General features: G+C 40.6%; 3 protein-coding genes across 5 annotated transcripts; 2 read left to right on the top strand and 1 right to left on the bottom strand.

Moving 5' to 3' along the window:
* Nucleotides 1–4,664: 4,664 nt before the first annotated feature.
* On the top strand, nucleotides 4,665–5,072 carry LOC26536405 (hemotin). The gene has a single exon (XM_015191740.3). The coding sequence runs from the start codon at nucleotides 4,806–4,808 to the stop codon at nucleotides 5,070–5,072; it is 267 nt and encodes an 88-aa protein (XP_015047226.1). The 5' UTR covers nucleotides 4,665–4,805.
* Nucleotides 5,073–5,194: 122 nt separating this feature from the next.
* On the top strand, nucleotides 5,195–5,753 carry LOC26535560. Its single transcript, XM_015191739.3, has one exon. The coding sequence runs from the start codon at nucleotides 5,195–5,197 to the stop codon at nucleotides 5,372–5,374; it is 180 nt and encodes a 59-aa protein (XP_015047225.1). The 3' UTR covers nucleotides 5,375–5,753.
* A 962-nt stretch (nucleotides 5,754–6,715) lies between these two features.
* On the bottom strand, nucleotides 6,716–9,857 carry LOC6539926 (zinc finger protein 69 homolog B). Of its 3 annotated transcripts, none has more exons than XM_039375952.2 (3): nucleotides 9,673–9,857; nucleotides 9,002–9,617; nucleotides 6,716–7,061 (listed from the first exon to the last, which is right to left on the bottom strand). In XM_039375952.2, the coding sequence occupies exons 1-3, from the start codon at nucleotides 9,746–9,748 to the stop codon at nucleotides 6,869–6,871; spliced, it is 885 nt and encodes a 294-aa protein (XP_039231886.1). In that variant the 5' UTR covers nucleotides 9,749–9,857; the 3' UTR covers nucleotides 6,716–6,868. The 3 variants fall into 3 exon arrangements, with proteins under 3 accessions (XP_039231886.1, XP_002086802.1, XP_039231887.1); XM_002086766.4 differs by lacking the exon at nucleotides 6,716–7,061 and adding an exon at nucleotides 8,585–8,883 and having other exon boundaries at nucleotides 9,673–9,853; XM_039375953.2 differs by lacking the exon at nucleotides 6,716–7,061 and adding an exon at nucleotides 8,801–8,935 and having other exon boundaries at nucleotides 9,673–9,854.
* Between the last annotated feature and the right edge of the window lie 3,522 nt (nucleotides 9,858–13,379).

Below are 13,379 nucleotides of genomic sequence, written 5' to 3'. Positions count from 1 at the left end.
ATAGTTTTTCAATGTTAGATTGAGGAATCATTGCAGACACTATTTATTATTGCCAGAAAGTTAAGTAAATTTACTAGGGAGGGCTTCCTCCTAACGACTCACTCCGCCTAATTGAGAAATAATTTTTCTTTGGGTGTAAGCTGAGCGGAGCAAACCCGAAAAGGACTTCAAGTTGGCCAACACCTGAGGTGCACTTATGGCAGTCTCATTGGCATTGGAATTGGTTGTGGCAGAGGCAGAGGCAGAGGCAGAGGCATTAGCATTCCTTACAGCCATCCAGCCGGCAGATAACAAAAACATGCACAACAATTGCCCCGAGACGGAATGATGATGCCGATTCCAAATGACGACGCCAATCGGTGGGTGGGTGGTTGCAAGTGCAAGTAGTACCTGTGAGGTGGCAAGATTGCTCCCAAACCTCTGCCGACATATGGCAGCTTGTTTGCGTCGTCGTGGATGGATTCAGCGATTTTATGTCAGGCACTTGCTGCTGTGTGGCGAGTGTGTGCGTGTGTGTGCCGGCAAATAAACACATTTTCAAGCTCAATGCCATTCGGGCCAAAGGCGAAAGACAGCAACAACAATGCAGGGCGTCGAGAACAAAGCCAAACAGAAACGGCAGCAGAACTCGGCACAGAAACAGAAATGGAAAAGAACTGGCCGATTCAGGTGATCGGAGGTGGGTTGCGCCAGTTAGTCCTAGGCAAGCACTGGGGGAAATCGGGAGTTACTATGGAAGTTTGTTGACACTTCTGACACTCTAGCTCTATGCAATAAGATCTAGTCATGTGCTATAAAATTATATAATATATATGCTGAGCCCTATGTTATAAGTTATACACTTCTTCTAAGCTTAGCATTTTACAGAGAAGTGGTTCTTAATTATGAACTGATAGGGATAGATTTTCGCGCAGTGCACGCGTTTCTGCACTTGCTCCTGTCTGCCAACGGGCATATAATGAAGTTTCGCAATCTCGCTGCAGTCGTGTGGGTGAGAGCGAGTTTTCCAGCGTCTGCGTGTGTGTGTGTGTGTATTGGTGGGTGGAACCGCGTTTTCACGTTAGGTGTGTGTGCGTGTGTGTTTGTGTGGCTGGGCGAGGAGCTCAAGTGTGATTACATGGGCCATGTTCGTTGGCATCGAGTGTTTGTGGCATAATATTATTGTTTTTGTGCTCGCGTGTGAAATCAAACTCGATGCAAGGCAATGCAATGCATTGGCAAAAGGATTAAAAGGATATGGCTGGAATAGGAGCAGCTACATGGGTATCCGACCAAAAGGACAAGAGCAGTGCACGTGCATGACGTTCGAGAATTGTTCGACCTCCATCCTGGCACTCGCTTTTCCCTCCAACATTTTCCATTTCCCAGTCGAGTTATCAGACAGCTTGTAAGTGTAAACAGATACATAAAACCTTGGGTTATTAACACCAGTGCCAGCTCGACTATCGGAATTCACTGCAGGTATAGAGTTCACATAATCATACTATGTGGTAGAAAGGCAGCATTTAGCTTTCTAAGCTTTTGTTTATTGTAAGGGTTCTATAGTATACTATAAATAATTATACACCTTTCTATTACATCATTTACGCCAATTGCAGTAAGATCAGTATTTAAATTCCCAGATTGTTCCCTAACAAAGGGTATATTCTAGCTCTCTGTCTTTCAAACTCTCATCCCGAGATAATGTAGATCCCACACTTCCTGAAGGGGCTGCCAACGAAACCGAAACCATAACGAGTCTCATCACCGTCGGTTGTCGGCAGCTTCCGTTCGAGCATTCCAAAGGGCGGATCCGGCCACAAGGATACGAGTATTCTTTGGAATGGGTTGTTGCTCCTGCAGACTCACTCGATGGCATCTGTGTTCAGCAGTGCAGCCACAACACCCTGAAACAATAACAAAAACAGTAGCAACCGAAGGAGCAACAAGGCCAACTTCAAGGAACCATACTACAGTTATTTGACTTTTAACTTTTATTGCTTTATGTAGTTTAGATAAACGTTTGCGGCATGCCATAAATATGCAGCATTTTGAGGCATTGCGAGGAAAACAAACAGCGCCAACAATAAGCAGCAAAACTGGAAAGTACCAAAGGGATCCTGGTAAAAAAACGACTTCGGTCAGATAGCAAAATAACTTCGGAAATAGGAAATACCCTTTCGCCAAAAAATACAAGGAACAATAGAAATTAAACAGTTCTTTGACTTTAAAGGATTAATAGACAGTTATGGTATTCGATCTAAACTAAAAAACATTTAAAATAGTTCAAGATGAAAGAATTTGGTGTAGAATAGCTGAAGCCATTTGGAATTGGTATTTCAATTCCGATTTCTTATCATAACAATAACTTGGACGCCGGCCAATATCGTAACTCCCTTTGAAAGTGTAGAAGCAACTGGACCGGGAACAATACTGGTAAGTGGGATGTTGCAACCGAACTCGACGCTTGTCTGCTGATGGCCTTCGATGATAGACAATCGGCAGACGGAGAAATGGACAAATGGGGGGCAGTTGGGCTGAACTATCTCTGATTTATGCTGTAAGTTACAATCGGCATCTTGCAACAGGGAACTTATGTACTTGCCACTTTCGCACTTGACTTTGTGGCCCGACATTGTCTTGCGGCAATTTGTTGGGGATTCCCAAACTTCTGCATGTGGGGGTTCAAGTTTATAGTTACTTTCTTTTCAGTCGCAACTTTCGGAGCAGCGAAAGTTTTTAATTAATTTCACACGCCCGAACTTAACTTGCGCATCTAATTACACGTGAAAGGTGTAAATAGGTGGGTGACTGGGCGGCAACCTGCGTGGTTGGGTGTAATGTGTCTGTGGGCAACCATCATTATCGCGCGTATCATAAAATGCTGAAAGCAAAAGGCAAACAACAGCAGCTGCAGCCACAAAGTATGCAACACGTTCTCATACGATAAAAGGGGATTTGTGGCGCAATGTGTGGGGCCTGGGATGGTGGCAATGGCCAACAAAAAGCAAGGAAATACCACTTGTAACGCAGAATGCGGGCCTGAAATTACTAGGCTTTAATATTACACAAATGATGTGTTACTTTTTATTAAATTATGAGTTATCTGTTGGGTTCCACAGTATTGAATTCAGCCGTCTTGATGTCCAATTCAATTTAGAATTCACTCAGTACGACTGTATTGCCATCGCCATCTTCACCTAAGCCCTTGTGGCTGTCCTATCGAAGTATCTGGTCCACTTGCACATTTTGGATGCGTTTGAAAATCCGCTTAAATGCCAACCGAATCGAATCGAAACCAAACGAAACGCAACGAAACAAACCAAACCACGTTCGCCTCAAATCGACAAAGGCTTTCCCATTCCTTCGATTCGTAACCACCTTCGACATGGAGTCAAACACCTGCGAAATTGAATGAGAAATATCCATTCAGTGTGCGTTGTGAGTGTTTTTTTGGTTGGCGGGGCCAGTGAGTTGTTATTACGCTTTCAAACTTACTCCCGACTGCCTCGATTATTTTTGAACCTCAAACATAGTTGGCAAAAAACAATTTTATTTCCCCGGAAGAATTTGAAGCAATACAAAAGGATTTTCAATGCATGAACTGCAACTTGTTTCCTTGTTTTTTTTCTGTTGTGTTTGGAAAGAATTCCTAGTTGGCTGATGTTTTTGTGGCACCTTTAAAATAAAATATGTAGAGACTCCCTTTATATGAAAAGTCGAAGCTGCACAATAAAATCACTTTATTCAGTATCATAATAAAATTTGTTTATCTGGTACAGGAAAACCCTAAAACCCACAATATCTGTTGTGGTTTTTCTCAGCATCTTTAGTCGGGAAAAAAACAGAAAACTGCGTCTACTTCTCTGCGGCGAAATTTTAAATTAAAAGCAAACTTTGCTCATCAGCCTGAGGAGTGTGGAATGCGGCACACGAGGTGTTGCTGCGATTTGGCATACATCTATTTTTGCGCTGCTTGTTTTTGGTCCTTACTCCATCATAAAGCATCAAATGTCAGCAGCAGTCGCATCGCAGTCAACAGCAACGCACAATTTCAAAGTTTGAATTGAGTTGCGTCTGGACGCCGCGTTTCCCTGGAGTTCTATATGCTTGTCTAGCAGTTCCATTTGCTATAGTCGAAGCTGGTCCCCAGGTTCTGTGTTCCCGGGGGATCCACATCAGCGGACTGAGACGAAGAAAACAACAATGAGTTGGGACCTTGGCGCCCTTGTATGATTCATTCAAGCTCTCGCTTATCCACCAACTCCAGCATGTGGATCACAAGTATGTACATATAGTATGGTGCACAAAGTACAAAAAGAAATTAAAGGGCTAATAAATAAAGCAATAAATAAAAATTATAGGATTCTTGATAGCCCGTAAGTACATAATTTTCGTTGTTTCTGTATTTTTTAATGAATTGTACAATTCAAACTCAGTCGTAACAGCAAGAAACTCGGATAAGAACTAAAGTCGATGCGAGTATTAATAGCGTTTTATCTGCATTTTTAAGGGAGAGCAAATTCTTCAGAGAAAACATTTTAATTTTTAATTTCAATAATTTCGGTCTTTTGAATCTTCGTGATTAATATATTAGTATGTATTTGCAAAACAACTGGCATGGAAAATATATTCTTAGTAAATATTTAAAATTTAAATTAATTAGTTAATTTAAATTAATATGTTAGAGAGCAATTGCTTAATGTGATTTCTTTGAGTGCATTCGGAGAAAATAAATCTCCAATTGAGCGCATGTGACAAACTTTTTAGGGTTCCCTGCTATTTAGTTATATTTGCCCCTCCGTTAATCGTGCGTCGCTTGCAACATGGACGATTTTAAAGTACTCACAATTGTATATATCTCGCAAATCAATCCGCTCTGGCTGATTCCCTCCGTTGTCCTTATGGCCCTTACGTTGGTTTGCTATTGTTATCACTGCCATCAGTGCATTCGCGATCGCCGAACAGCTCGCATCGAGGACCACAAAGCCCTCTTGCCACTGCCACTCAGTCGGCTTTCGATCATTCCCGGATACAACGAAGTGGCCAGCACGAAACTGACGCATAGCCGGAACAGCGTGGACATCTATTAGAACTACTGTCCAGATAGGTGATTAATCCGAATAAGTATTTCACCATACGGGAGTGTTTCATTTGTTTCATGAATGTAACGATCTGAATTTAATCTAATTCATGTTTTAGGCAGTGCTCCACGATGACCGACAGCCAAATTCACTTCTCCTACTTTATCTGCGGACCGGTCTTCCTATTGATGGTGTTCATCTACTTCTACTACTGGTATCTGAATGTCCGCGAGTGTCAAAGATCTCGAGGGCGCGAGGCCACGCCTTCTTTGCTTGGGGATATCTCTGCGGAGCAACTGCAAGTCTATTGACAAAGTGCTTGGGCTCGAGTTAAGTTCATGTGAATCACCACACTGCGAGAAACATAACAAGAAACAGTAAAAGGGCAGCGATTCAATTAAACTTGTGGTCAAAATCTTGTCCAAATCAAAATCTTCTAGCTACCGTTGGTATGTTTGCTGTTGCCTGCTGTATTTGCTTAGATTTGTAAATAAAATCCAGTAACTAATAGAAAGAATAATATTAATATTATATTTTATCAGTAATATTAAACTTAATATTCTTTCCATGAATTAAAATAAAGGAATGTAAACGAAACATGTAGTAACAAAGAACGAACGCTGAAAACAGTAGTCACTGGAATGATGTCGCCTTGTTTACAATCGATTATGAATGATTCATTCTGTATCTGAATACCAGTGCTTTTATTTGTCTCCACTCGGATCGCACCCGTAAAAACAGTTGCCTCTTATGCATCCTATGGCCCAGTAATAAAATGTTTGATGAGTTCACGGCATAAACGAAGTGCCTTTAAGTACAACTTAAGGTGAAAACGTGATGTCTGTGGGTGTGTGTGGGTGTGTGTGGGTGTGTTTGGGAGTTGTTGGTTGCTTACGACGGGTCATAAATTTAGCCAAAAACTTGGCTATGCATCTTCGCTGACGTTTCCTTTCACGACCTGTAAAATTTAGCGCTGCACGGCGGTTTTGATGGTCCTCAGTGGCAGGACGAGATGCGCTAATAAATGACATTTTCATTCACATCCCGGCAACGAAGTCGTCTTAGGTAATAAGGAAAAAATTAATTAACCGAATGAAGTTGCAAAAGTGTAAAGTGAACAACTTAAAACAACGAATTGCCAAGGTATTTCCGTCAGAAGTCAAAATTATTAAACAGCAAATCTATTGGGCATGATGTGCTTAGTAAATTATTCGATTTTACAAACTTATTAATATATAAATAAAACAACATTTTTTTTAACAAACTAGTCAAATACATATTTTTTGCTGTGTATAAAACAAAACAAGAAATCTTGAATTATTTGCACAGTCGGCCATTTTTCTTGCTGTTTGTTGATTTTAAAAGTACGTCTATTTTGCTTACTCTGCTATTTAATGTCTTACATTGTCAATACTATTTAAAAATGATTATTTTTTGATTGTCTGCAATACAATATTTTTTAAGTATTCTATATATTCTTAAATAATTAATCAATTTATTTGTATTGCAGATAAATTGCAGTATCTCCCTAATTTAGATTGTTAATTTTTATTATCTTGCCAATTTGTTGAGTTTTCTTACCATTTAAGCTAAAGAGTTTTCAGCAACTTATTTAGCGCTAGTTTCTCCAAAACGCGATAGCCAAATGCAAATCCAATTGAATTAGTCAACTTTATTCGCTCATCATTTTGGGTAACTTTTAAGCAATAGATAGATGTCCGTGCATATATATTCTTTATTATGGGACCCATTCAGCCAATGACTGCTTCTGCCACAGCCGTCTCCCTTCTAGCCAAATTGAAACGCTAAAATAATTTACGGCTCAACTGACCGGCTTCGGCTGCTCCTTCGGATCCTGCAGCAGTGTCCTGCCATCTCCTTGATGGCTGGCACGTTAAATGCCATCGAAATGCTCCCAGTTGGAAAATTAGTTTAAAAATACGTTCGTACGGCGGAGGATGTCTTGTGTTCTCTGGCTTCTGCTTATCCTGATACCCTCTGAGTGAAAAAAATAATACTTTTTCTATAACAAAGGGTGAAGTGTTCCAAATTATTTAGATAAACAAAATATTAAAAAAAATTCGAACATAAGAAAGTTTAATGCAATTGATGAGCATTTCCCAAAAAGTCACTACATACTAATATTTACAAATGCAATATTAGACATACCATTAAGAGGTATTTTAAAGGTCGATTAAATTATTTTCACTGCTCGCTTTCTTGTGCAGCAGCACGCGACTTGCGTTCATGGTGGCGTAAAAATTCACTTAGCTGGCCTTCCCGCCCACCCCTATCATGTTTGCCAACTTACCCAACTAGGAACGACGACAAAAAAATACGAGGAGCAAGAAAATTTGGTGGACTTTTGCCCAATAAAATGCTCATGTTTTACAATTTTATTAGGTGACGCGGGCTCATCAAATATTTAAATAAACCGATACATTTGGCGCTCCTTTTTCATTGTTCGCTTCGCTTAAGTAATTGCGTTTTAGTGGACATATGTTTTACATTGAGAAATATGTGGAGGGGGTCCTTAAATCATCTCCTGTTTATCTGGCGACCATAAATTAAGGCATTAGCCGTCGTCCTTCCCTCGAATTGCATCGAACTGTTTGCATTGCGACCGTGGCACTTGGCCGTGCAGCTGCTGCCGCCAAATGTGGGGTTTACACTGCGGCCTGGGTTAACCGCAATCGAAGTCGTATCCTTAAAGAGATAACGACCCCTCCAATCCGTCCCCGCCACCCCGACCATTAATTGCCCAGAAGAGTGTGCATGTGCACAGACCTTAGGGTAATAGTACGGATTCGGATATTAAGGCATTGGCACATTAATTTGACACTTTTTGTGAGTAAATAAAAGTCTAACAAAATACGAAATATTGATCAAATTCATCTGAAGCGAAGATTAAGTATTAAGTGTATTGAAGTCACTTAAAATGCAATAAATGGTCATACCATTCATGTAATTACACAATAAGCATAGCTGTGGAACGTACACTTTATTCTCAGTGCACCTCTATTGGCATTGTTTGATTTAGTCGCCGAACGAACCACTTTCGCACTTGGAACTTTTGAGTTTTGGGGCCAGTCGACAAGGCGGAGGAGACACACCTCGGAAAACTGTTTTGGCTGGCCAAAGAAACGCTTCTCGTCCTGGAAACCACCTCCCCACACCTCACCTTGCCACACTTTGTTTGCTAATGAGCCAATTTAGTTGCATTGAACGCAATTGCATTGTGTGTTTGGGAGTGTGTGTGGGTGCTTGTGCCTTTGAGTGTGTGTGTGTTTGGTCTGGCCGCCGATACTTGAAACTTGGCCAATACGTTCTGACCAAATGCCGCCTTAAGGCTGGGGTACCTTGCTTTGAAATGGTAAGTAGTGTCCCACCAGCGAAAAACGTGGGAGTGTGATATGATACCATTCTAGGAAACTGCACTAACCAAAGTTTTTTTTAAACGCTATCTTTTATTGAATAAAAATCCTTACCGACGCAGTGTTAACTTTCAACAATGCTGGTGGTCTGATTGAAATGAAGGATTTATTCTTTGAATGAAAAGAATATTGAATAAATGTCTTATACTGCATCATTGCAATTTAAGAGAAAAAAGAATGTTAAACATGTGTAATATACCCCATTATTACATTTAATATTACAAAGCTAGAACCTCTTGTGCATCACGGACATCAGATATTTGCGACAAGCGTCCATCGAGTGTCGATTCAAGTAGCAAAGCTGACTGAAGTACTTGCCACACTGTCCACATTGATGCTGCCACTCGTGGTGGCCCATTGTTCGCTGATGGGAGCGCAGGTTGGAGCTAAATTCAGTAAGCCATAATTATTATCTTATAAATTAGAAAATAATTCAACCTGGTATGCAAGTGGACTGAGTAAGCTAGGAATATTTTAAAGTTTCCTTAAAAGATCACTACTCACCGATCCGCAAAGGCTTTTCGGCAATTTGCATCAGGACACACGAAGGGCCTTTCCCCGGTGTGGGTCCTTATGTGGGCAGTGAGCATCCAGGAATGATCGAACTTTTTAATGCAATCCCTGCACTCGAACTGCCCGTCAACCCGCTTAAATCGCCTCCTTTCCGCCACTTTATTTGGCTGGGCAAGTGGTAGTTCCGTAATATTTGGTGGCACATTCACATTGGCCAAAATGGGTCTTTTCCGCATGAATTTCGAGCGGGTTAGCGTGGACTCAGCCAAAACCGTAATGATGCCAACCTTGATGTCGTTTTTGGTACTATGCATCGAACCGAAACTTTCGCCTGGCATTTTCAGTTCCCAGATGGTATGACTGACCAGAGAGCTCTCCGCAATTGAAAGGACACTCATCAGTTGGATGCCCAGTCGCTCCTCCATTTCCCTCCTGACCACAATGGGTATGTCGTCGCCCTGCCGCCAATCGCTGCTGGGTTCACTTCGACCATAACAATAGGTGTACTTTACGTTGCTATTGGGTTCCGGTTTTGTGGCTGCCCTGATATGGTGGTTGGTTTTTGGCCTTGGCATCGGTGGCATGTTGGGAATGGCTTGAAAAAAAGCTGCAAGTTCGGAATTTTCGTATTACTTGGTTGTTGAAACTCGCGAATGCCTTACCTTCATAGCGCTCGTAGAATCGCTCCTGCTTGCCATTATAGCGATCGGACAAGAAACTCCGAAAAATACTGGGCATGATGCTAAATACACCTCACAACCTAGCTGCCGTCAAATGTTCCCAATTTTACAGGCTCTGAAAAGTCAGTCAGCTACAACTCGCCTGCTGCGCTGATTTCATTTGAGTTGCCTACTCGATTAGAAATTACATTGCAGCCAACAGATTGGCAAGGCAGTAACTACGCACTGAAAAAAATTGCACCATTCTAGTGGTTTAAAAATAGCAATCCTGCCATTAAAGGCATGTATAAAATTTTAGAGCTTGGAAATTCATTAAGGGTCCTAACTTTTAAGCTTAAGCACTAAAGCCCTAAAAAGATGAACTATATGTATATGAGTAAACTCATTAAAAAGCTTCATTTGGTGGAATTCGATGTCGTTTATTCCAAGTAAAATATATTTACTGTCTCAAGTTCTGTTATTTTCAGCGTCTGTGTGGATTGATTTAAATCAATTTAAATTAAATAAAAAAAGGCGAAATCAGTGGCGTTGACCACCGAAAGTGAAGTAAACAGGCTGCCTTAAAGGAGCTGGCCATCAGTGAATGCCTTGGTTGGGAAATTCAAGACGGAGCACTTAAGCAATCTTCTTGTTAAAATTTTTGCACTCGGATCCGGGATTGCTCTCGAAGAAAGAGGGGGAAGGGAAGGCTCGAAAGAGATGGGAGCTGGGCAATAAACAAGGCACGAATGTGTTGAGCAATAAAATTAGTTGGCTTGGCTGTTCACATTCGTGTGTGTGTGTGGGGGTTTGCTCAAGACATGCAAAGACGTTTTGCAATTTGCCTGTAATCCAGTTGTGCCAAGAGCAGCCGTAGCCACCCAGGCACCCAGCCACCCACATCCTTGGACTGCTTTAAGGACTATTCCGTTGCAGCTCCTTCAGTAAGCACTTAAGTCCCAGCTCTATTGTGGGGAACTTTTCAATTGTTCGACAGTTTGCTGCGCTTATTTATTTGCATTTTTTATTTGTCCGTTTTGAGTGTGTTTTGTAATAAAAGCCGGAAGAGAAAACAGTTATGGCATCACCCGGACTCCCCAAATAATACAAGTAGTAGTTCATCCCCATTCCCCCTTCCAATTGCGAGTTCGACAACGACTTGTACCAACAGCTTTATTGCATTTATTTGGCACTTTATTACCGCCAGCTCGTTGTTCGGCTGTTTAATGGCCGAAAAGGACCACAAAATATTGGGCCAGCAAATTACTTGGTCATTTCGAAGTGCATCAATCTCGACGACAGTGCGTTTCACAGCAAATGAGTTTGATTGCCCAAGTTGGGAATGAACTTGAAACCTAAAAAATAGAATGAACATAGAATAATAAAATAAAACTAGAGAGACTTTGGTTACTATGTACTCTACGGATGCTAAACTCAGTAAATATGAGTATATAAATTAATCATTTAAATTAACTAATCTCATAAATTACGCTCATTTCCTGTATTTCCATTGCAGATTATTTCATACAGCATGCACTTCTATGAAACGCACTGCATCCATCCATCCAACGAGAAGAAGGAAGACAACAATCAAAGGAAAATTGTTTCCAGTTAAACATTAATTCGTTTCGACAACAGCAAATTTGCTGTTCATTTCTCTGTGTCCATAAATAGTTCATATCTGTGGACCAAACAAATGACATTTTTCATAAACTTATATTTGCTGTGGCAAATGTGTGTTGTGCGAGTGTATCTTCGTGTTTTGCTCCAACGACAAAATCGCATAAATGCTTTCGACTGCCAAACAAAAGGCTGGCATGAAGCAGGACTCCAGTGCCATTGAAAAGGAGCTGGTGCCCTCCTCTCTGTTTGTTTGTGTGTCAGTCGGACTATTAAAAATCTATTTCAAGTACACAAGCATCGAAATTGCGTCTGTCTGCCGAGCTCTTGATGCAGTTGCATAGCATTTTATTGCGTACTCTTGGGCGGCCACTAAAGCAAGTAATACCCATGCACTAGTGACTGTGTTCACAGCTGGGCATGGAATTAAATATGCACGTACCACAAATGAGATTTCCATCTTTTTTTTTTATGTTTTTTTATGTTTACCAGGATTGTCAACAATGAGTCACAAATGAGAGGTTGGACTAACCTCATTACTTGATTAAGTTGTAAAGCACTACGGTTTGTCCATGGTTTCCACTTAGGATGCTGCTCGTAGTTTGCTCCATCTGAATATATTTAATGTTATTGTTCTTAAACTTTAGAACTAGGAACTATTCAATGGACTAGAATTAAGCTTACTTAAAAATGATTCTCGGCTTCATACCTACTATTATGTATGCACTTTATAAACCAAACTATGCATTCCACTTAATTATGTATTAAAAACTGTTTTTATATTAGACAGAAAAGGAACACAGGTGAAGGCTATTTAAATTTATTTTAAGTCCTTGTGAGACAATTTGGTCTCTGCCACATTTATTACCTTTGCAGCTCTGGTTTGCCGTTCGAGTCGCAGCCACGTCGAAGTCATCAGGCTGAGAATTGGTTCTTTTACTTTAATCCAAGGCACGTAAGCTACTTTTATTGGTGGCCTCCCAGAAGGCCGATGCCTTAGATTGCATTGCAAATTTTGTCATCAACATACAAATGAATCGTCATGGCTGGCTGTCAATCTGCAGAGGCCGGAAAAGCCGAAACCGAGTCACGGCAGGATTTGGCCACGTTTGTGTAAGGACATGGAGCACACTTCACTATTTTCCCCAATTTAAAATGTAATTATTTTTGTTTTGCCTTTTTGCTGGCACCTGGATAAGAATATGGATTTACGTTGCTATTTTGCCAATTGCATTTTGCATTTGGTTAGAGTTTTTCCTTGGAAAAATCTGTCATAAATAAATGCTGTGGTGAATTTACTAAAAATGTTTCTGTCATCATCTCATATGCAACAAATCCCAAGCAAATAAAAATTCATAATTTAATCAAATTCTCGTATTTCAAGCTGCGACAATCGCCCTTGGGCGTTTGGGAATTAAATTTGCATGCCGCAAAGTGTGTGTGTAGCCAAAAAGTGTCAAATCCCGTTCTACTTGTCCACTTATTTACTAAAGAAAAACACAATTGTTTGCAGCATCTGCGGTCTGACCATTGCCTCAGCCCCACCAGCCCCATCAACACCTTCTAACCCATCCTCTCCATCCTGACCATCCTTCCCGCTTTGCTCTATTCCCTATAACACCCAAGGCCATAGCATAAACAAAGTGCGACATAGGCAAATAGGACTCTATTTCCGTGAGTTTGGGGAAATTTGTTAATTTGTCCAAAAGTTTGCATAGCATTTGGCCAGTTTGGTCTACGTGCCCAGCATAGCAATGCAAAAAGAATGAAATGTGGGCAATAGCATTGGATTTTATTCGGAAAGGAGGGAAAACTGCTGGAACTGTCGGCAGCTTAACGGCTCCGAAATTTCCACTGATGAGCCTTCAATTTGGATCAGAGTGTGAACATTTATTAAGGTTTTAGATGTATGTGCATTCCACATACGAAATCTGTAAGTTTATTGTAAAAAGACATTATTTTTAACGGTGCATTAACATTATCATAAGAATATCATTTTATTGTGCCGGTTATTGATTACTACATAATTTTTACATGTTCTATATATTATATAATAAAGAATCTGAGGAGGTAACATCCTAAATATAATA

The sequence above is a fragment of the Drosophila yakuba genome, chromosome 3R (assembly GCF_016746365.2).
Source record: "Drosophila yakuba strain Tai18E2 chromosome 3R, Prin_Dyak_Tai18E2_2.1, whole genome shotgun sequence".
In the NCBI taxonomy this organism is placed as follows: domain Eukaryota; kingdom Metazoa; phylum Arthropoda; class Insecta; order Diptera; family Drosophilidae; genus Drosophila; species Drosophila yakuba.
The sequence above is the reverse complement of the archived record's forward strand: the minus strand, read 5'-3'. Positions and strand labels throughout refer to the sequence as shown.

What these genes read in the sequence shown, in the direction of transcription:
- LOC26535560 (XM_015191739.3), top strand. Translation starts at nt 5,195, where the DNA reads ATGACCGACAGCCAAATTCACTTCTCCTACTTTATCTGCGGACCGGTC.
- LOC26536405 (XM_015191740.3), top strand. Translation starts at nt 4,806, where the DNA reads ATGGACGATTTTAAAGTACTCACAATTGTATATATCTCGCAAATCAAT.
- LOC6539926 (XM_039375952.2), bottom strand. Translation starts at nt 9,748, where the DNA reads ATGCCCAGTATTTTTCGGAGTTTCTTGTCCGATCGCTATAATGGCAAG. An exon ending in ATTCTACGAGCGCTATGAAG is followed by an intron (nt 9,618 to 9,672) that starts GTAAGGCATTCG and finishes CCGAACTTGCAG; the next exon opens with CTTTTTTTCAAGCCATTCCC. An exon ending in CGAAAAGCCTTTGCGGATCG is followed by an intron (nt 7,062 to 9,001) that starts GTGAGTAGTGAT and finishes TTTTTCACTCAG; the next exon opens with AGGGTATCAGGATAAGCAGA.